At 37.1% G+C, this 23024-nt stretch overlaps 1 protein-coding gene across 3 annotated transcripts in view; it reads right to left on the bottom strand.

The window, feature by feature from the left end:
- The window catches only part of LOC149567443 (FKBP-like peptidyl-prolyl cis-trans isomerase family protein), a 272211-nt gene that overhangs the window by 218241 nt on the left and 30946 nt on the right, over positions 1–23024 (bottom strand). For 2 of the 3 annotated variants that reach the window (XM_089820634.1, XM_089820633.1), the window contains exon 2: positions 19089–19387. In XM_089820634.1, coding sequence (XP_089676760.1) covers positions 19089–19387 — 299 coding nt within the window. The remainder of the gene's footprint in view (positions 1–19088; positions 19388–23024) is intronic. The other variant, XM_089820635.1, reaches the window with a different exon arrangement.

Below are 23024 nucleotides of genomic sequence, written 5' to 3'. Positions count from 1 at the left end.
TATTAAAGAATCAGAAAGGGAGGTACTTGCAATAACAAGAATGCAAGCCAAGAAAGCTATGTACCCGGAAGTGACAGTGGAAAAAACAAGATTCGAGGAGGCAACGCAGAACAACGAGAATGAGTTGAGAGGAGAAACAACAGCTAAGCCAGCCAAGACCCCTGGAGGCAAGGGGGTACCTAACATCGTAAGGAAAGTATTAGAAACCACCATTCCTGTCTCCATTGGGGAATTACTGGATATTCTACCACAGTTACAAGTCGCATTGATACAAGGAACGCGGCCAATGGAGCAGGATCCCCAGGGGGAACTTGAGACAGTAGAACACGTGGAAACAGAAGTAGTAGAAGGGGTAGAACAAGAATACCCCTTCTACTGCTTCTGTTTCCACATGTTCTACAGTCTCATGTTCCCCCTGGGGATCCTGCTCCATTGGCCGCGTTCCTTGTATCAATGCGACTTGTAACTGTGGTAGAATATCCAGTAATTCCCCAATGGAGACAGGAATGGTGGTTTCTAATACTTTCCTTGTGAGGAAACAGAAGCAGTAGAAGGGGTAGAACAAGAAGAAACTTCAGTGGAAAAGGAAGAAAATACCTTATGTACAACAGGGCTAGGGAGAGCGCCAGCAGTGGAAGAGATGGAAATTATGGGGTACAGACTTTCGAACACTATAATTGATGGAGGCTTGGGGGTGAATGTTCTATCGGAAGATACTTGGAAGGCAATCGGGAAACCTAACTTATGGCCACCCAAATTTCAGCTAGTGGGAGCAGATTAGCATGGCATTAAACTGATTGGCACCTTGATAGGGAAAAAGGTAATAATAGGAACCCAACAATTTGTTTTAGATTTTTTAGTTATTACCTTGGTGAAGAAAGGATATGGTGCTTTATTGGGGAGGGGATGGCTGGTAGTAGCAAAAGCCAATCACAACTGGAAAAGAAACACCCTCTCTATTGAATAAGAGGGAAGGAAGTACATTATTGATCTCAAAAACCAGTCAGTGAGTCAGGACTTGGCATCTAACTCTGAAGAAGAAGAATATGAAGGGATGGAACCCAACGAGGAAGGATACTCAAGTTGGGGGAGTACTTGGAGGATGACACAGACTCTCTTAAGGGTTTATTCCACTGGCAAATGGGCGATTATGAAGTCTTCCAAGCAGACTGCAACATGTTACAAGAATCAGAGGAACGATATCCAAAAGGGTATACGGAGTACAAAGAAGGTGTAACCGCCTTGGACACAGCACCGGCCCACATCTTTGACCAAAAAGTAGAATACAAAGAGGCTAGTCTCTAGGCCTTAAACCTAGGAGAAGCAGGGCAAACCAAAGTAATCTTTATAGGTGATGATTGGTATCTTGTGCTGAAAGCAGCAGCCCTCTGAATCTTTATGGAATACAGAGACGTTTTTGCATGGACATACAAGGACTTGACAGGAGTACCACAAGAGGTGTGTGTCCACTGGATTCCACTCATACCTGGTGCAAGGTCAGTACAGAAACAACCCTATAGAATGAATAGAAACTATGTCGAGCGGGTAGGAGAGGAAATCACAAAGATGCTGGAAGCAGGGATAATATTTAAAGTTCAGACAAGTGAATGGGTTTCTCCTATTGTGATATCACTCAAGAAGGATGGTACTCAAATTTGGATGTGTACATTTCAGAAGCCTAAATGTTGCGACCATAAAAGACCCATTTCCCATTCCATTTACAGACAGCATTTTAGAAGTAGTCGGCCATGAGATGTACTCTTTTATGGACGAATTTTTCAGGTATAACCAAATTAGTATTGCAGAGGAGGATAAGCTGAAAACTACATTTGTAGTGGAAGATGGGGTATACGCTTATAATAGGATGCCCTTCGGACTATGCAATGCACCGGCTACCTTCCAGTGGATTATACTACACATTTTTCATCGTATGTCAGTAGGAAATTTTAAAGCATTTCTTGATGATTGGTCAATTTACAGCGGTAAGGAACACCACCTTAAAATTATTGGAGAATGCTTGGAGAAATGTCAGAGAGCGAGACTGGCGCTAAATCCTAAGAAATGCCTATTCATGGTCCCACACAACAGACTTCTAGGACATATAGTATGTAAAGAAGGCTTAAAGACAAATCCAGACAAAATAAAGGTAATTTTGGAAATGGAGGCTCCCGAGAATGTGACAGGTATGAAATCTTTTCTAGGCCATGTTGGGTATTATCAGTGATTCATCATAGGATTCGCTGAAGTATCACTTCCATTGGAAAAGTTAACTAGGAAAGGGGAACGGTTTGAATGGAAGGAGAAGCAGGAAGACGCCTTTCAAGAACTAAAAAAAAGACTTGTGGAAGCACCTATCCTTATCTATCCTGATTGGGACAAGGAGTTTCGGGTTCATGTAGATGCATCCAACTATGCTATAGGGGCCACCTTGGCCCAAACAGGAAAGGAAGGGTTGGATCACCCTGTATACTTCGCTAGTAGGCTTTTGTCAAAAGCAGAACGGAACTACAGCACCATGGAGAGAGAAGCACTGGGTATGGTCTATGCAGTCCAAAAATTCAGGCACTATCTACTTGCTATACCAGAAGTTACAGGATATCCTACAACTGTTATTACCAAGTCACCAATATACCATACCACAATATTATATCTATAGAGGCAGGGAACAATTTTATTTTATTAAGATTACGAAAACATCAATGTACAAAGTTCAAGTATCCATCTACTTTATAAAGGGGTCGGTTGTTTAGAAACTGTATGGAGGAGGGAGAAGGAATGGCCGTATGGCTGTTGTAGGAAAGCATACAGATTTCATAAAGTATTTACAACTTCTTTTGGGAGGTCATTGGAGTACACACTGGCAGTTTGTAGATTGGTCATATTTTTCTAACATGGTGAAGTTAAGCATGGGAAATCCCAGCCAGGGCCACATTCTGGAGTCCAAGGGTACTAAAGCAGTTGTTGTACAGGCAAGAACTCAAAAGGTAATCATGGCACAGGGCAAGACTAAACCGTTACAGAAGATCAATGCTTCTAGTATCAGTTTTGAAGGTGTGCTCGACAGTGAATGTAGGGCATGGTGGGAAAAATCAAACGCAAATCATCCTCTCCAGAAGGCATTGATCACAACAGAGGTGGACAAGATTATCTTTATGTCAATCTTTGATTTACACGAATTTGAACCTATCCTCCAAGATTTGATTACAAGGTACGATGGAGCAAGTCATCAGTTTGTCATACAGTATGCTCAGCACCAGGTGGTAGTTTCTTATTCTTCTAAAGTTCTCAGTAGGGTTTTTGGAATCCCTAATCGGGTATAGGAGTTGAGAAAAGGCCCTATGACAGAAGAGGATAAGCGGAAATGGCTCAAACTCCTGTGCCGCCCAGATGTTACCAATAAGGAATGGGAAGGTATTCTAAAAAATGGTCGAGAGCTAAGAAAGGTTTTCATTGCAAATGAGGAATGGCATTGCGTGGTTGATTTGGTCAAAAGTAAGCTCACGGCTAGCAGTCACACCTCAGATATTGCTCTTTGGCTGTTGCCAGTGGTGGAGGGCCTATCCCAAGGACAGGTTTATAACTAGGCCCAATTTCTTTCTAATAGACTGTGGGAATTTCTGGAATTAAGGCATAAGGCCTTCTACATGCCCCATCATGCAGCGGCTTTGTTCTTGGAGGCAGTTTGGCTACAAATTAGTGATGAGCATCATGGGATATTGGTATCAGCAAGTAGAGTGGAACCATACCACCCAGCAATGACTTATTGGCTACATCTTGACACCCTAGGTTGTGATGAACCTGCCAAGAAGAAAGTACGCCAGGCTGTAGTGCTGGAAGAGGACGAGGATCAAGTCAGTTCTAAGGACACCGCAGGTGATACAGATTCCTCCTCTTCTGATTGCCAAGCAGCCGAGATTTGCCTCAATCACTTACAAGGCACCCCGAGTGAAGTAGTGTTTCTACCACTTGCAACAGGACCCCTTCCTACGGGGGTCACAGAGGTCCCTCAGCCAACTTCTCCACCTACTGATGTTGGGGTTCCACCAGTTTCTTCCACCAAAGATGCCAACTTAAAAGCATCAAGTGGCTCTAGACACTTTCCGACTAGGGGGCCTCAAAGCTATCTATTCCAGGAATCAAGCCTCTTCTCTCACCAGACCAATCTGCTCGCACTAAGGTGATTGATTTAAGAGGACAAGCTCATTGTGGACATAAGGTATGACTACAAACACCTCTCGGGCCAAAAGTGGTCCAGCCTGTGGCTCTTGTTGTTAAGTCGGCTGTAGGGGAGCAATCAAAGGAACCTTCATCTCCAGGTACTCAGGTGACAATGGCAGGAGTAGATATTGTTTTAGAAGAGGCTGACAAGCTGCTGGAAGAAGAGGGGTTGGTGTCATCCCCTATGCCCTTGCAGCTTGAAGAACCAATAGAAATACAGAGGGGGCATGAGGAAGTTCCAACTTCTTTTACAGCTCAGGCAGAAGGATATCTTACGGAGTTACCAGCTATGGAGTATTCTACCTGGGAACTCCTTCAGCATGCGATCATACAACTTAGAGGGTGTACTGGCCGCAGCCGCAACATTAGCCCAGTTCATGCGAACTAACTGCTACACAGATGGGGGTCTCTTAGAACAGAGTAACTACAGCCAGGAAGATATTGCCACTACTTGGACTAGTCGTTCTATCATTTCTCAGACCCAGGTTGCTTCTTCTCCTTTCATGGCCTCTTTGGCTGCTATAGAGACTGCTTTCCGGAGTGGTTTTTGTGGAAGCCTAGCAGGACAAACGTCTTCATAAGTAGGTTCAGGCAGAAAAGGATGCTCAGTTAGCAAGTTGGCAGTTGGAACGAGCTGAGTTGGAAAGCAAGTTGGCAGCAGCTGAAGCTAAAAATATGGATACTTTGTGGGTACTTCAAGGCGTTCGCACTAAGCAAAAGTCGGCGGAGCGGGAGCTGCAACACTTGCGAGGCACTCCTAGTCCAGGGATGTCCTCCAATCCCTCTTCTTGAAACATTCCTCAGTTGGTTTAGTCCTCTGGAAGACGACTCTTTTTTTGGGGGGCATATATGTAATCGGCAATTAGTTGTAGTCGGCATTTGGTAATTTAAGTATTTGGTACTTGTGTTAGTGGGTAGTTATGAAACGGGGAATGTGTCGGTTGGTTAGACCCCTTTATAAAGCAGATGGATACTTGAACTTTGTACATTGATGTTTTGGTAATATTAATAAAATAAAACTGTTCCCCGCCTCTATAGATATAATATTGTGGTATGGTATATTGGTGACTTGGTAATAACAGTTGTAGGATATCCTGTAACTTCTGGTGGTAATTGCTCTCTACAGAATGGTCTCGAAGATCAAGGAGACTTATGTACCTGAGCACTATGAGGTACAACTGCATAGAAAAAGATAGAATCTAAGGCAGAGAGAAATGGATGTGAATTCTTATACTGAAGAGTTTCAAAAGTTGTGTATGAGAGCTAGGGCTGTAGAGGAGGAATGTATAAAGGTGGCGAGGTATCTAAGTGGCCTTAGAATGAACATCTAGGAGGAGTTAAAGCTTTTATGCCCTGATACAATACATAAATGTTATCGGTTGACTCTAAAGGTGGAGGAGAAAGAAAAAAGAAGACAAGTGCAAAATGGTAGAGGAAGTTGGAAGAATAACACAGCTAGTTTTGGTGGGAGGTTAGGCCAGAGATCTTTTTGGGAGCCCAATCAAGGAGAGAAACTAGGAGATTCTAATAGCAGAGGTGGCTATAGAGGTAGAAGATCTAATGGCAGAGATGGAGCAATGGATTAGGTAGAGGATCCAGGTTTGCTAACATGAAATGTTTTAGTTGTAACCAACTAGGGCACCCTTCATAAATGTGTCTAGAGAAAGCCTCTATTTCACATGGTGATTAGATCAGAATCGCACTAGTTGAAGAAGATGCAAGAAGTGTTGTTTCTCCTCAAATGAACCTAGCTTCAGAAGTCGGAGAGACCTTGATGATAAGGAGGGCATTGATCAAGGAACTAGTCAGACTGGCCCACCCTAGAGAAGAGCACTATTCAGGATCAACTAAAAAATACAAGGTAAGGTTTGTTAAGTAATTGTTATCTCCAAAATTTGCACCCTAATGTTTGAATCCTAAAACCCTTAGCAATTTTGGAGAAACATTGCATCAATCAGAGGTTGTGGGTAACCTATGACCTCATTGAACCTCCGAATTCTAGGTTGGTTCCTATCTGATACATCAAATATCTCACCTATACTAATAAAAGTTGGAACTTTATATGGAAAAGGGTAAAGAGGTAAGCTTGACAATGGAAAACCTAAATGATGAAAACTAAGGTGATACACCAGAAATAATAATGCAAATTACTATTATATTATGTAGCACAATGAGCGCTTTCAACAGATAACCATAAAAACCACACCTTGAAGGAACTATTAATTCACATAAATAATTTAAAAGAAGGCTAAAAGATGAATATACAAAAGGAAATAAATCAAAATCAAATATATCACCAAGGAAACACAACTCAAAACCTACGAATAACAGATATCAGACATGAAAGGTGCAAAACGAGACATTGCCCACAAGATTTCTAAATAAAACACAACTAGATAACATTGATCGCCAAAAAGCATACAACCGGATCTTTTACTCCAAAACGTTGAATCCAATGAAAACTATATTACAACCAAAGGCCCAAAGAACAATACATTTGCATAATAGCTCAAAAAATTCTAGAAAAAGATGCCAAGGACAAAAAATCACATGTGCACCTCTCTCCTCTCAAAATTTGAACCCTTTCTCTATCAAAAAGAGGGGTATATAACAACAATGAAACAACACCACCTTCCCACAAAATTAGGAAGTGAGAGTCGGAAATTAGAGAAAACTACTTACAAAAATAGTCTAAAAGCTCCAAAAACATGCCACATGCACTCCAAACTGTGCCTTGATCAAATACACATATGGACAAGTCTAAGAAGACTACATAAATGCCACAAATTGCTCCATAATTGACTCCAAAGTCATGAGTCAGAACTGAGAATTTAAGTATAGTAACTGAGACACCTCCCTTAAAATTAGGCATTTAAGAATGCCAACTCTCTCTTTTCAACACTTAGCCTAATAAAAGCCTAATCAACCCTTTCCATTACTTGTTGCATTTTAAAAATTATTATTATTAAATAGATGATTTATAGTTTATCAACTAAAAATAATAATATTTTACAATTTTAAAAAAAAATGGAACAATATAATGAATTATTTAATCAAAATAATAATATGGACTTCCAAACTTAAGTCCTATACTATTACTTTTAATTAATAAAACAAACATCATCTCATATAGCAAAGTTGCGGACCCGAAATATTATAAAGCACATTTTAAGAATGAATAAGGTAAAATATAAGTCTATTTGGGCATTCGAATGCTATGATATTTTTAAGGAAAGAATATGGGTGAAAGGTTCTAGAAACGCTAGCCGCATTCTGTTGGTTTTCTATGTGATTTTTCCATGGCTTTTCATGATGCCATGACTACTGGTTACTATTCTTATCTGCTGTCTTTGGGCGTTGCATTTTGTTGGATGTCTTCACCCACATTTTCAGATGCCATTATGGTGTTTGCCTTGATGTCATGACTGCTGGTGTTCTTGTAGCTGATCGTGGTTGGGTGTTGCATGTTGACGTCTCATTTGTTGGATACTATGTGGCTTTTCATGACTCCTGGACATTTCATGGCTGTGACATGCGAAAATAAGAAGAAAAAGAGTTGAGGAAACCCTTAGCCGCATGCTATTAACATTTTGTGCTTGAATCTCTTATGGCTGGATGTTGGCATTGTAACTTTTCCTGCAAATGGAGTCCATTGTGAAACAAAAACACAGCTACTTTTATAGCCGTAAGTTGTTCTTCTATTTCTTTCTTTTCTGGAATAAGATAGATGTGGCCATTATCACTGCTTGGAAATGTGGCTTTTATTGCATTTCCTTGGAAAAATATGAGGCATTTTTTGGAAACCTTGTGGCCTTCTTTCATGATAGATTGTATGGCTCTTCTCGTACCTTCAGCTTGGAGTTTTTTGCTGTTACTTGCTGATATCTTACAAAAATTCAGAGAATTATCTTTGCTACGGGCTATAAATTTCTCGCAGATTTGACATGATGATAGAAGACAAATACCTTATTTAATTTATGGGTTTTCTTGTAAGTCTTCTCCTTCTTGGCACTTATAATCATCTTGATCTTGGAAATCTCTTTATTTAATAGTTCTGAATATTCCCTTTTATCATGAATTCAAGTGCATTATTACTTTCCAGCCTCATTAATTGACAAGCTTCAGCATATATTTTTGTTGACCATAGTGCTGCTACAGCAGATTCTATAACAAGAATCTGTTCCTTCTTGATCATTTATGAGTCTTATCTTTTCTGAAAGTTTTTGTAATGTCCTCGCTTTCTGGTTAGGTTCGAATGCTGTAACCTGCAACCATTCGTCAGTATAATATAGAAAATTGTATGTAAAATATATTAGCAATATTAGATTTAAGTAAACATTAATCTAAATACTACCCAAGCTTCCCTTCCTAATCCTTCCAGAGAGATCCTTTCTCCAATCACCTAACCCTCTAGTGAGACTTTATCTCGATTAGTTAATTGTCATAGAAAGAGTTTCTCCCTTAGGCCTCTTTCGGATCTTTGGTAACACTACTTGGTAGAGATCCCACCTCTACCAAGTCTCTTATCTCTGACATATGCATATGTTTGACCACTACAATATATATTTGTCTCTAAGAGATTCTCTACAAATCTCTCTCTTTGGGTTCCAATTTGAAAGCCCAACATTCTTGTAGGAATGCCCTCTAGTCTCTAAGTCCTCTTGAAGAGGAACTCGACACTCATATGAATGTCCTCTACCAAGAGTCTACTTGATCTCTATGAGAACTAAGGAGTTCTCTTGCATATATGATTGATTAATTCTCTCAATAAGATGTATGTCAACATTTCAATATGGTATACCTTAGTGATCTTTGCAATTGATAATTATATATTTCTTTGGTATATTTGAATCTTTTTCTTTTGTTATTAATTATCTCTCTTGTCCCAGTGGCTCTAAGTTTTGTTGTATAGGTTATCGCAATCTCTATTGACTCTATTTTTTGGTTGTCATTCAAATCTTACTGTCACTTAATTTGATTAGTTCCTTTGTCTTTTGTAAATGGTTGCAATCCCCTTCCTTGTCTTCTTACTATCTAACTCTTTTCTATTGCTAGAGAATTCTAATAAACCTCCGTTAATATCCATTACACATCCATTTGCATTAAAATTTAATATACATTCATATCTCAATGTCCTTTAGTATCTAATTGTCATAAATTGATATATAATTTTTTATGGTGTGACTGGAGTATTCAGCATAGATATTGATCATCAGGCTAACGTCTCATATATAGGAGATATTTCACGTGTATCTATCTGATTCCTCCTATCTCTACCCTTCGTACATATCAATAGGTGTAGAATGATATAATTACCCCTCCAATCATGTGAAACTAAGTCCCTGTATCTCCAGTGCCGTAGTGTGACTCAATCTCATCATATGTGTGTGTGATGCAATCTCTGATCCAAGTCCACCACATTTGCTTCTGCTTGTCTATTCCCACAATTCTACGTTCCATCTAGCTTGACCATCCCTCTACTATCCACATGTCAATATACATCATTCTAGCCACCTGAATATCTTTCCAACTATTAATCTGAATCTTCCCTTATGGTCATAATATTTCCTGGAGTTCTAAATGCTGGAATAGACTCATAAATGAATATCTTTTCTGCAATGATTGTCCTGTATTAGAAAATGGAAAATTGTCTTCATCTATATGTCCTTGTCCTTGGTATTTTTCCCTTCCACATTCTTTTGTTCTTGTTGTTGACATGGTTTTTGTATTTGTAATAATTTCCCGATTTGCGTGGACTCCTCTTTTACTTCTTCCTCACTAGTTCCCCCATTCACTAAGAATATGCTATCTATTTTTTGTGCCCCTTGCCAAGAATGCAAATCTGCCTTCAATACTTGTTCTAGCCTCCCTTCGTAAACCAAATTGTATATTCCAGTCTCTCCTCCCCTTTTTTCCATGTATTCCTCCTTATATATATTATTTAAAGTCTTCCTAACAGTCGTGTCCATACAAGATCCATCGTTATGTTTACTTAATCCAATAACATATATTATCGACATATGATATAATATATCATATTTAGTTATAAAATTTATTACTGTTTCCATAATATTGACTCATTTATACATTCTAAGTTTTCATTCTTTATATATTTATAATATATTGAATAATAATTTATATGATTATTATTATAATTATATTTTACTATTTTATTTAATTAATCAATCAATTATACTGTCTCTTAATATTTTAAATCATAATTTAGTATAATTATATATATAATTATCTCGGGACAGGGGATATTACAGTTTTCTCTATTTTACCTATAGCATGCTCATACTCAACTTGTTAATGTGGCGATTAGAACCAACTTGCTGTTCTATAACTTTTGTATGTTTACAAACCATGATTTTCAAACATTACATCCCAGCAGCACCCCTTTTGAATGTGCACCAATATCTTACATGGCTGATCCGCATTTATCGTGATTGTTTTTCCTTCTCTGCTGATATATGTTTCTTTTTTATTTTGCTGAGATGAGTAGCATGTTAGGAATGTGAATGTGAGGCGAGGTGAGGTGTTGGCATTGCTTCGATCCATTGGATCTAACAACCTTTTCCCATGAATGTAGGGGTTGGATGCATGGAAGGGACGCAATTTGGGGCAACGAATGGATGGAAGCGGATGGATGCAACTCAACCAGTCATTACAAGCAATGACTAGTGCCCATGACCTTTCCTCTCTTTATACTTCTTTCATATTACTTGTTTTGGTAGAGTAAGAATATAATCAGTAGATAGGGACTACTCTCACGGTCAAATGTGTGAGAGAATTTCACTTTCAGCATCTTTATTTCATGCTTGTAAATATCAATTGTACCATCATGGATATCTTAATTATCTTACAAAAATTAACAATAATCTTAATAATTCTCTGAATTGGAGTTTCATGCTTGTAAATATCAAAAACACCTGTAATGGATCAAGCAATGGTGGTGAAGGATTTTGGCAAGTTGGAGAATAATACAGTAAAGATTTTTGCAGCAACTTGTGTCTTTCAGTCCCTACTTTTCATGGTTTTGGATTGATAGGAAATTATTATTCTTAGATCCTGTTAGAACATTGAATCACCTTTCAATTGCATGCATGTTTAGTTTCTGAAGCAATAAAGGAAAGAAGAAAGAAGCATTTTTCTATCGCTTATCTGAAACCCTTACTAACTAGGGTTTGGCAACAAATCATGGATTTTGGACCTGCATCCATGGTTCAGAAATTTTGAACCTTGGGGGTGATGGAGCTCAAAATTACAATCTCCATTTTCTGATCTTAAGAATGAACAAATATAAATCTAGAAAGGAAAGGTTTTGGATGTCTGTGTATATTTGAATAGACTTGGCTTACCCATAGAAGGGGCCAAACCGCAAAAGACTTTTTGGTTTAGAGAAGAATATAATGATGTTCACTATAATATTGATTGTACAGATGTAATTATGTCTTCTTACAGCAAAGTATACAGAATAAGGCATCGACTAGAAGGAGGAGTTAGCACTAGTACAGGGAGCAAAGCCTGGCCATTCTAAGTGATCCTGAATGATATATTGTGACAATTACTAAATCTGGATTTGTCTGGAATGAGAATATATTGGAAGATTGCAAGATAATCCGTTTTCATGTGATTGGCAAAGGTGTATGTATATTGCTCTGAGATCTAACAAACAAATATATTGTTTTGTTTTAGACGTATCCCGTTCATATTGATATAAGTGATTATTGCAGAGACAGTATTCCAGATTCTGGGTGAGTGTGTTGCAGATATCAGTTTATTACACAGTAACAAGAGAGAAGTATCCACACCCAACAAATATATCAGTGTATACATTGAAGATGGTTGTATAAACAAAAAATTAAAAACCAATTCATATGAGTTGATATATACAGCCATATATATGTATCCAGTGACTAAACAGGAGACTATATTGCATATGAAGAATCATTCATACGAAATGTACAGGTAGTAGTATTTAAGGAACAAAGGAATGCCAAAGGGCTCTAGTAATTAGCATCAGGGTGCAGGGACGGCTTGCTTGATTGATTCAGAAAACTCACCCATGAGTGGTATCACCGAAATCCTCAGGATGGAAATTTGAAAGAGCTTGTTGCTTGCCTAGTGAAAATGAAGTCGATTTCCCGAGACAATATTGGTCATCAAGGATTTGAAAATGGACTCCATATGATCAAATGTTTAGATTGGTTTTCTCATCGTAGTAGAAATGTTTACATCATGCAAAGTCAGCAAAAGAATAAGCGGGTCATTAACTGCAGCATATTTGCTCTCCTTAGCATTGGCAATTTCTGCAGGCCCTTTGGTAGTATTTCCCGTCAATTTTACTTACAGTGCTCTATATGTTTATGGCAGGTGTTTGAACAAATGTAGAACCTGTGTGGAAGGAAAGGGCCGAACGTCCAAGTTTCTACAAGTTTCACCATGCCAAGGAAATACTTCGCCTCAGAAAGAAGAAATTATTTCCTCCCACTATAGTCTTGAATGGAGTTTGAGAGTAAATATAAGCCCGATAAAATACAAACCTTAAAATTATTAAACCACCAATTTGTTTTAACCGGAATTATATTAAAGTTTTATATTGGTGGTTATTTGTCATAAAAGGGTGCGATGGTTAATAATGCCCCTTCATACTTTATAAATAAGGGGTGTGAAAGACACAACATATATAATTCATATTTTATAAAAAATTTATACCAAGTTATATACATGCTCATTTGATATATTATATTTTCATTGATAAAGAAATGATTTTTTGAACTAAGCCTGTGGATGGTGGATTATCGAATAAATTCTTGTGCGATTCTGGAGTTGAACTATATTGGATGGATCATCCATAAGGAGTGTCTCCAGTACAATTTTATTTCCGAATCAGTAAGAAATATTTATTTTAATTTATTTGCATTAGAGTTGTAAATTATTATTAAGTTGTGTCCTTTATAAATATTTTATCTATTTTCTATAAATATTTTAATATTTGGATAAGTAGACAAGGTCATTAATGCATTTTAAATTTGATAAACATAGATATTGTGAAATATTTAATTGTTTTTGTATTTATGTCTAGTTTGTCTCCACAGGAGTTAAAGTGCATCCTAGACTAGTTTAAAATTGCATTTTTTATAATTGATCCATCGCACCTGAATTATTAAAATTGTTTATAGTTTAAATGTATTGAGTTTTATAAAGTTGTATGTTTCAACTAATAATATTTACTCTAATTGCCCATTTAATTAAGCACTGCTCTTTTATTCTTGATTCATGATCCATATGCTGGCAACTGTTTGATTTCTTTCCGTTGAGGAAATAATATATTTATTTGTTGCAATCATCTATAATAATCACTTTTATTTAAAAAACTCTCATATATTCTTTTGTTATTCTTACGTCGTAATTCACAAGTTTGAAGTTTTCTATATTTCTTGCCATTAGGAAAACTTTCATTGTATTCGTGTTTTAACTGATCTACTTTAAGCATCTTGGATATAAGGTTGTTGTCCAGGATCAGGTACACCCACCTCGGTTTTGCAGAGCTGGAAGTGCAAGGAACTTGGACCGTATTGTTCAATTCCGTCAAGTTGGCCTTAACCAGTTGGATATCCCAGCATCGAGTAGGCAAGGCTCGTAGGATTCCAATCTGCGATTTTGGGAACCAACAAGGGGATTGCAAGATCTAGTCATATACTATAATATCCTAAAGTCCTTTTTGTTGCCAATGGCTAATTTTGATAGCAAGCCCTAGCACCTGGCATCTCAATGTAATAGGTAGGTTTGAACAAATAGAATAGAATAGATTGAAGAATGAATGGAGTTAGGGGTTTGAACACTTAGTAAAGGTTGGTTGACATCTACTTCAACTGTTGGAAGTGTTGGCAAGATCAGGTTGTGTAGAGAAATACTCTAAAATAAGGAGCTATCAGCAACCTTGTATATCAACTCTTATAGGTCTAATAGGCACCTTATAAAAGCAACCCTAATCAACCCTATTCAGATGTTGAGACCATGTTACGGAACTTGGTAATCTGATAGAGGGTACTCAAATCTGAAGTTTGTTTGAGAAGAAATTTTGTTGTATGAGAGTTGTAGCCCAAAAACAAAATAGGGAGGCTTGATTGGAGCTCATTGACCTAGGAGCCCAGCCAAGTGAGATTGGGCATTTGGAGGAGAGAATCCTCAAAGCCTGCCAAGTTTGTGTTCTTTTGACCATAGCAAGCTAGTCCTCATGGTTGAAGTGATGGTGAAAAGTAGAAGTAGGCAAACTCCTGAAAGGCTTTTGTTTTTAACACTTGAAGTCATTTATCAAAGAGCTTGAGAAGTGGATCTTTTGGATCCATTACTTGTGAAGGTTATGGGAACATTGTAACATGTTGAACAAGTGAAGAAGGCTTGATAAACTCCAAGGGCTTGTTAGTGATTATTTTATAGAGAATAGGCTTAGAGGCCTATTTTAAGGTGAAAGATCATCAAAGCAAGCCTCCTGATCACTTTACAAGTCCTCCCATCCAGAGATTCCATGTCCTTAAGCAATCGGATCTCTAAATCAAGTACCGTCTGTACCAAAACACTTGGGTCCCATATCAATCTCACAATTTTTTTAGCAGAAATTTGTTTCCCCACTTTAAAATTCACTACACTGTACAGTACTCCATCAGTCATGCAAACCCCAAGATCCCAACTCTGAATGTCATCTTCAGCATCAATCATCAATAGGATAGGAGAAGCATCATTCATCAAAGCTTCATTTGTGACTGTTTCAACAACTGACCATAGCCTAAAATTATAAGAGGAAGCATCCCAATCCATGCACCCAATTGTTCTCAACAAATCTAAGTCTGGTGGCATTGAATCTTTATGGCATCATATCATTCTAAGAGGAAAACCGGGAAACTCATAAGAGTTTGATACATGTGGCACAACATCTACCAAAATCAGCAACATTGTTTGAGAAGCTATTTGTCCATATTGATTATGTACATCTGATTGTTTAACCTTCCATGTACTATGATGATCGCAAGGGTACATTTAAACACTCAATTCTGAATTTGTTTGGGGGACCATGTGTCTGTGTCTTCCTTAATTCTTTGCAAGTTCTCCCTTCCTTAAGAAGTTATCATCTTAGCATGTTTAGCTTTCTCCATCCATTCATTGCACTACAAAAGGGTTCTTTCTACTTGTGTGCTCTAACCCATCAATTTCCTTCGCTCCTCCTCCATTACCACTAACTCTTCTAGAGTTCCATTAATCTCTGCATATAGTTCATTTGAATCCCGTGATAACAATTCTTTCCAACATATTTCATCAATCCCATTAACTATCATCTACACTTCTCAAATTCTTGAACTATCTTCTTGTTCATTCGGCAAGGTTGTCATCTTTTCTGCTTCATATGAAGAATAGTGAGCCATAGTCAATTGTAAGCAAGGTCCATCAATCTCTTTTTCTCTATCTTTAACAGACTTGATAGCAATGTCCTTGTCCTAGAATAAGCGCAAGTAATCCAACTTTGTCTTTTCTAATGTTTCCATGATTGCATGTAGTTGCACACTCAAAATTTCATTTGTAATTCCTTTCTTCCTTTACTTCTTTCGAAGATTCCATATAAACACTTCAATCTATTTATGAGCATTCTCATATCTTGATAGCACTTGCAAAATCCTTTCCTCTGTGACAACCAGTTGATCCTTAAATCTTGTGTTAGCAAAGGTTCGTACTTATCACAATGACTAGTACTTCCACCACCTAATCCACATCCATCTATAAGAACACTTTCCTCACCCAAAAGTTACCATAGAATCCTTGGCTTTAGGGGCATAATTCATCCCTTCTTTATATTCATCTCAATGCTAATCTCTAAATCACCCACATAAAATCTATATCACCCTTATGTTGGCTTAGTGAAATCAGAATTTATGATTTCATCAAGGCACTATTATGTAATCCAAGAAGATTCAACTTCATCATGGCCGTAATCATTAATGATTCATTTCTCTTGTATTTCTTTGTGAGTTCCTTGAGACTTGATTCCATATTCATCATGAAAGAAACTGCTCCCTTCAAGACCATCCTTTTGTTGCTCTCCTTCCTTCAGGAGAGACTTCAGCTTTTTTTCACTGTTTGAACACATTGCTAACCAATGTCTATGCACATGAAGAAATTGCACATTCTTGTTTCAGAACAACCCACAGCATAAATAAAATAGATTGGGCAATTGTTTCAGTCTCATTGATAGTTAGAACCATATTATCCTGCATAGCTGTAATGACCTCTTTTCCATGTGCCCTTCTGATTGTTACCAAGAAATGATGAAACATATCACAAATAAAATCATGCCATTCTAAATCCAACAATAGAGGATTACCCACTCTAACTTCTGCAAAGTTTTTAAGCATAACAAACCTTCTTGAAGCATAAATAGTACCAACATAATCAAGACCCTGAAAACTATCAACCATCAAAATCAATATCTTCTTCATGATGTCATCATCATAGAGAACATATGGTGCCAAGATTCTCAAAACTTCACAAAGGCATGAAGTAACCATCCTACATCAACAACCAGTTTTGCTTCAGAGAAACTTTCACAGGGATGAGAGAAAAATGTAAAAGGTGTGAAGGTGATTGTTCCACAAGACTCAAATACCCTTCCAGTTCATTCAATATATTAAAAACAGCATTTCTTGGTTGATGGTTTCGAAGCTTGCCACCAGCTTCTTGAAAAGCTTTAACCAGCCAGCATTTCTCTTTTGATTCCATACTTGATCCCAGATTGTTTTCTCCTACAAGCTGGCAGGACCCTTAGCTCTAAAACCACTATAATAACCCATTCTAATTCTTCCTCTAATTCAATTGATTTGATTCTACATTTTGTCAAACAATTTGGAAATAAGAGTAATATTAGTTTGTACAGATTCCAGGGATAGTAAAGAATACTGACTAATATTCCCAACAGGATATTGGCCAATTTTCCCTCTTTCCTTTTTTTTTAATTTTGTCAATGAGTTTTTGCAAGTCTTAGTTTATAATTTTGATAGAATTATACTATTGATTTGCATTTAATATGTAAAATGAAAGAAAACAAACATCCAGAAAAAATTCATTGTTTGTAATCTTTGTCATGACTCATAACAGAATTGGGCAAGAACGTTCAAATCAAGGGAACAATGGCATGCCTGGAATTAAATACACGAAATTTCTAGCTTCCTAAGAGTGGATTTTTGCTGTGTCCACAATTTTTTGTTTTGGAAATATGTTGTGTTTAAATCAGGAGTCCGCTAAACCACCTTTGTGACAGGATAATTGTAATGGGAGACCTGTCTATTGAATAGATCATTATTGACACTTGAGGACCTCTAACTTGCCTCCAACACATCCACTGGTAGTTTGTTGATGGTTTAGGAAATTCCAAGTTGTTATCTTCCATCTTCAAACTTGTGTTAGTGCTATAAACCTCCAACAGTGTAGAGACCGATCCAGCAAAACGCTTCTGCTAAGCCACCCACATCTTGTGGGTTATGTTTAACGTGCGTACAGTACATATGAAACAAGGTTCAGTAGCTTTCGCGAATCTTGAACAATGACTCCATGAGGTCAAAACAGAAGACTCTTGATTGTTGTATTCTCATCATGCCTGAACAGAACTCCTCCCATCTTCAATATCTATCGCACACCATCATTCTGTTGCATTTGGAAGTTGGTGACTTCTTATCGATACACCATAATCCCAAATACAATAATTCCCTGACAGCCTGAGGGGATGGTTGTCTCATGTGCCATCTCATTATCATCAACAACCAACTCAACATTTCTTGCAGACGTTTACGTAACTTTTGTTGAACAAAGTTGACATTGACTATTTCGTGGAATCATATGGAAGCAAAACTAAAGCATATAGGAACAATGGTATAGTCATTGACTTCGCCACCTATGTGACACCATCCATTCCTTAAACCAATTAGACCAGATTCTTTCTAGTGAAATCCTTCCTTCCCAAATCTGAGAAAGTTCTATTATATCACAAAACCTTCACCCCCTTCTTTGACGAAAAAGCAATTATAAAAGGAAGGACTTCCAGTGGATTTCCCATAGGCAAACTTCCAAACTTAATTATTAATTATTTAATATTAGCTTTTTATTTATTAACTAATATTAAATAATTTAACATAATTAATTACAATTAATTGTCTAATATTAGATATGGAAACTGATATTAAATAATTATCATTATTTATTTAATATCTCAATTTAGGGGGCATTACATATAATTGTAGCGTCTTTGGATGTATGCAATTAGTTCCAAGTTTTCTATATTCATTTTCAAATTAAAATTCATATGCATTGGATTTGACATTATAAATTTTGCATAGAAAGATGATGAAATACAGCTGCTAGAGATTTGCCACAATGTAATTCACTTGTTTCATGAATTGTAATTTGAATTTCATGCACTTGTATATATTTGGGATTGCAAAAAATCATTTAAATACAAACAAGCAAACCATATACATGCAGTAAATCAGAACTTGGGTATTGCATGACAAACGTTTGACAAAATGTCAAAAGGGAAAATTTGAGTTTTCTGGACACAGAACCAGCAGGGTTCTTACAGTGTGATAGTGCATGATGCACTGAAACATGCACACACAAAAAAATACAGTACGTGTTCACTACATTGCAGCTCTGTTGAAACAAATGAGACAAAAAATTGGAAGAAGTGTGATGATAAGAGCAAATTGAAACTAGGTATTTCAGTATTTAAGATGCAAGCAAGACAATCAACTCTCCTTAAGAAAGCAATATCAAGCCTGGGAAACAAATAGAGCGGGTCCAAGGTCCTTGTAATCTCACCATACATTTTCAAGTTCTTTCTCACATTCAGCATCACATAACTTTGCTTTCTCCTCAGGAGGTAAACCAGCTCCTCTAGCATCATGCATCAGAGAAAGATTAAAGCAATATCCAGCTGTTAATCCAATAAATTGGATTGCATATCTTCGATCTATAATGACAGCATTGGCATTACAACCTTGAGCAATAATATTTTTATACCGAGGCTCAGATTCTAAGCACAGCCCGACCAAATATTGCCTTGTTTTTTGTAATTTTGTTTTTCTAAGACGTTCAAATTTTGTTTCATAAACCCGACCTGCTCCTATAAGGACAAAACAATCACGTCACACAAACAATTTGTCAATATTAGCTGATAAAGGATTGATCTATGTAACTAAAAGAACTTGCAATATATCAAGAAGATAATGCAGAAACTAATACATGATTTGAAATTGAGAATAAAAATCTGATACAAATAGTAAAGCCTTCAATGTCTCATAAAAACTAGTAATAAAGTATTAAAGCATCTAAATTGTAACAAAGTTTCATGTTTTCATCACTCTTTTCTGATATTTCCATTGAAAATGCTATGGCATGACTTGCTAGTGACTTTATTTGAGCTATTCATCCTTGTAATTCTACAAATCATGGAATAAAAAATCAGCAACCTACTCACAACTTATAATTGTGAGTGCCAACTACCAAGTTACTTTCTGATATCCCTGTTTTAAAATTGAATTTAATAAATGATAATTAAATAATTAAAATATAGATAAATAATATAGCCTAGTATAATTATAATATTAGAAGTTATAATATTATAATAAATACATAAAATATAAATACAAATAAGTTTATATATATATATATATATCCATTAACCAATATTAATGGAAAGGTGTGCTTAAGAACAAGAAGGCGGGTTTGTAGGCCCGTTTATGGCTTGGTAGGGTTAATCCTATTCAAAAAAGAGGAAATGTTTGTTGGACACCACCAGAGCAAGGATGGGTTAAAATTAACTTCAACATGGTGGCTAGGGGAAACTAAAGGGTCTCGGGGTGTGGTTGTGTAGCAAGAGATTACAAGGGCAATACTCTCGCCTTCATGGCAAAACGTCTACATGACGGCATGAATAATGTGGTTGAATGTTATGCAGCGAAAGAGGCTCTTGTCTTAGGAACCAAACTGGGCATTAGAAGAGTCCATTTGGAAGGGGACTTGGAGATTATCATAAATGGCATTAAGAAAGGGAAGATGGAGGCTTGGCACTTTGATAAATATATTGAGTCGATCAAAGGTTTACTAATGGAATTTGAAGGCTTCAAGGTTTCCCATACATTTCGAGAAGCGAACAGGGTGGCAGAGATGTTGGCTAGCATGGGTGCAAATGCAGCAATGGGCACTCAGAATGAAATTTTTGAGGCCCTGTGACACCTTGTATTAGATTAAAGAGAGAAAAATATTTTGCCTTGGCCAACATTACAAATTAAAACATTTATATCTTGGCCAATTTTTCAAAGGTGACAGAAATGGAGGTTAATATTGCTTTAGGCTCTAAGAATCAGACGCAGACCTATGAGGGTAATATCACTATTTAGCGCCTTAATAACATATTTGTGTTTGATGACCCGGATTTCTTGGAGGGAGTTCAACAGACATTTGGGCCTCCAAAAAACCAATGTTAACTTTACTTTGAAGGAATTTATTTAACTTTTCACAGCTATAGAAGATACCTGGATGCATATTGGAAGCGACGATCGAACTTGGATGTGGCGTCGTTGTTTTTGGCACTAGCACTAATGGTGAGGGAAACAAAGGAGGAGCTTCATCATGTAGTTGCTTCTTGTGTGGATATGCAATGGCTTTTGGGGCTAGAGGATATTATTGAACGTGTTGTCTTGGGCGTGGGTGTAGAGATGGGAGAGGAGCCTTGGAGATTGGTTGGTGGTGGGGAACCGTTTGTCCAACCATTAATAGTGTTGTCCTCTGCAAATCGATAAGAAGTGCATCTCCCAAAAGCAGAGCAAGGTTGGAGAAAGATTGTGGATTTTCTGTTGGGCAAATTTGGGTGTTAGCTGAGAGCAAGCGAGGCTTCATGAAGGCTACATCGAGAAAGAGCACACTCACTCTAGGGAAACCATTGCGTCACCAACTAGTGAAGAAAAATTGGTAGGAGAGGGGAGCTTCCACATCAAAGGGAGTCTGGGTGGATGCATCGCTGCTTGAAGAAGAGGGGGATGGCAGTGGTAAGTATCGTCGGGTGAGGCAGGGGATTTTGGTAACGGATGATCACTCAACGCCAACGTTCAAACGCGAGGAAGCAGCGCGCTGGTTTAAGGAGTAGCAACAAAGGGTGGAGACAACGGCGTTTGCATGCGAGCACCCTTGGTCTTGTTTTGTCTCTAATTTTTTGTATATGGGTTGGGTGGTCTAGGCTTTTGGCAGAGTGTTAATACTCTGACATTTTTGTAATGTCAAAAGTATGGCCATGGGACAGGTAGATTTATGGCAGTAAAGTATATGGCCATACCTCAAATATTGTAATCTCTCTTTAATATCAATATAACACCAATAATGTTACCTATCAAAAAAAAGGCGGGTTTGTAAAGAAAGTGTCCATTCCCCAACAAAAATATTGATTTTTGACCTTATTCCAAGGAGGATCATGAATTGAGATACAATAAAAAATGATTACAACAGAGAATCACACATCATTATTAAACTAATAAGCAGATGAAGGAAGAGATGTCGATGTAGAAGACTAGGAAAATTACAATTTTGCAGAGAAAATATTTCCTACAGATTGTATTGTTTCAAATTAATTCACTATTGTTGGTAAAGCATAGTTCCTATAGAAATTTTTATTTCATTCTGTCAGTTACACTAGTAACTTTCCATAAAAATCAAAATGTTGGGTGGAACCGAAGTTCCAGTATGGTATTCATAAGTCCATATTTCCAAATTGTCTATTTTGTCTCTCCTTATGTGTCATGGAATCAGTAATATTTAACATAAGTTCGGTCATCAGTTTGATAAGATGATCAAATCAAACTAACCTCTCAAACTTTCTGTTCTGACATCAATTTGATTAGATGAAGATGAGAGGATGAAAACATTGCAAAATATGTTGAGAGAATCAAAGCTAGTGTCAATGCAATCAAAGCCTTTGGAAGGACAATTGAAGATGTAACAGTGGTAAGAAAGGTACTCAGAACCCTTCTTCCTATCTATGCAATTAGAATGTATGTTATTCAAGAGAAGAGATGTGATCCAAATGACAAGATAACTTTGGATGCTCTTGTTGGAAGATTGACAGCATTTGAACTAGATAACTATGATAATTATACTCCTAGTTCTAGCAATCTTGAATCTGCATTTGAAGCCAAGTTATCACTCAAGAAGAAAGCAAAAAAGTCTAAAGGAAAACAATATGAAATTGAAGAGGAAGACAGTTCTGACAGTGATCTTGAAGCCATTGAAGCATTCCTTGCAAGAAGGTATCCCAAAGGCAAAAGAAAGTATAAAGGTAAAACTCCTTTAATCTGCTTTTTTTGTGAAGAAGTTGGTCACATAGCTGCAAGGTGTCCAAACAGAGAAGACAAAGATGAAAAAAAGAAAAGTATAAAGGCAAGAAGGATTTCAAAAGCTATAAGGACTACAAGGATAAAAGTAAGAAGTTTTGTTTCATGGCTAAAGATTCAGATAGTAGCGATAATGATGAAATGGTCTATATTGTTGTAAAAGATGAATCTAATGATGAAGAAGACAAAATGGCACTTATTTCTCATGTTAGCAAAAATGATACATGGATTATTAATAGCGGTTACTCACATCATATGACTGGTGACAAAACAAAGTTCGAAAATATGGAACATTATAATGGTGGAAGTGTAAGATTTGGAAACAATGAACCATGTTGCATAAAGGAAAAAGGTTGTATCTCACTAACCAGTGAACTT

This window comes from Cupressus sempervirens, chromosome 3 (assembly GCF_028749045.1).
Source record: "Cupressus sempervirens isolate cs-2001-9-10 chromosome 3, ASM2874904v1, whole genome shotgun sequence".
Classification (NCBI taxonomy): Eukaryota; Viridiplantae; Streptophyta; class Pinopsida; order Cupressales; family Cupressaceae; genus Cupressus; species Cupressus sempervirens.
Note: the sequence above shows the minus strand (reverse complement) of the source record. Positions and strands in the feature narration are given on the sequence as shown.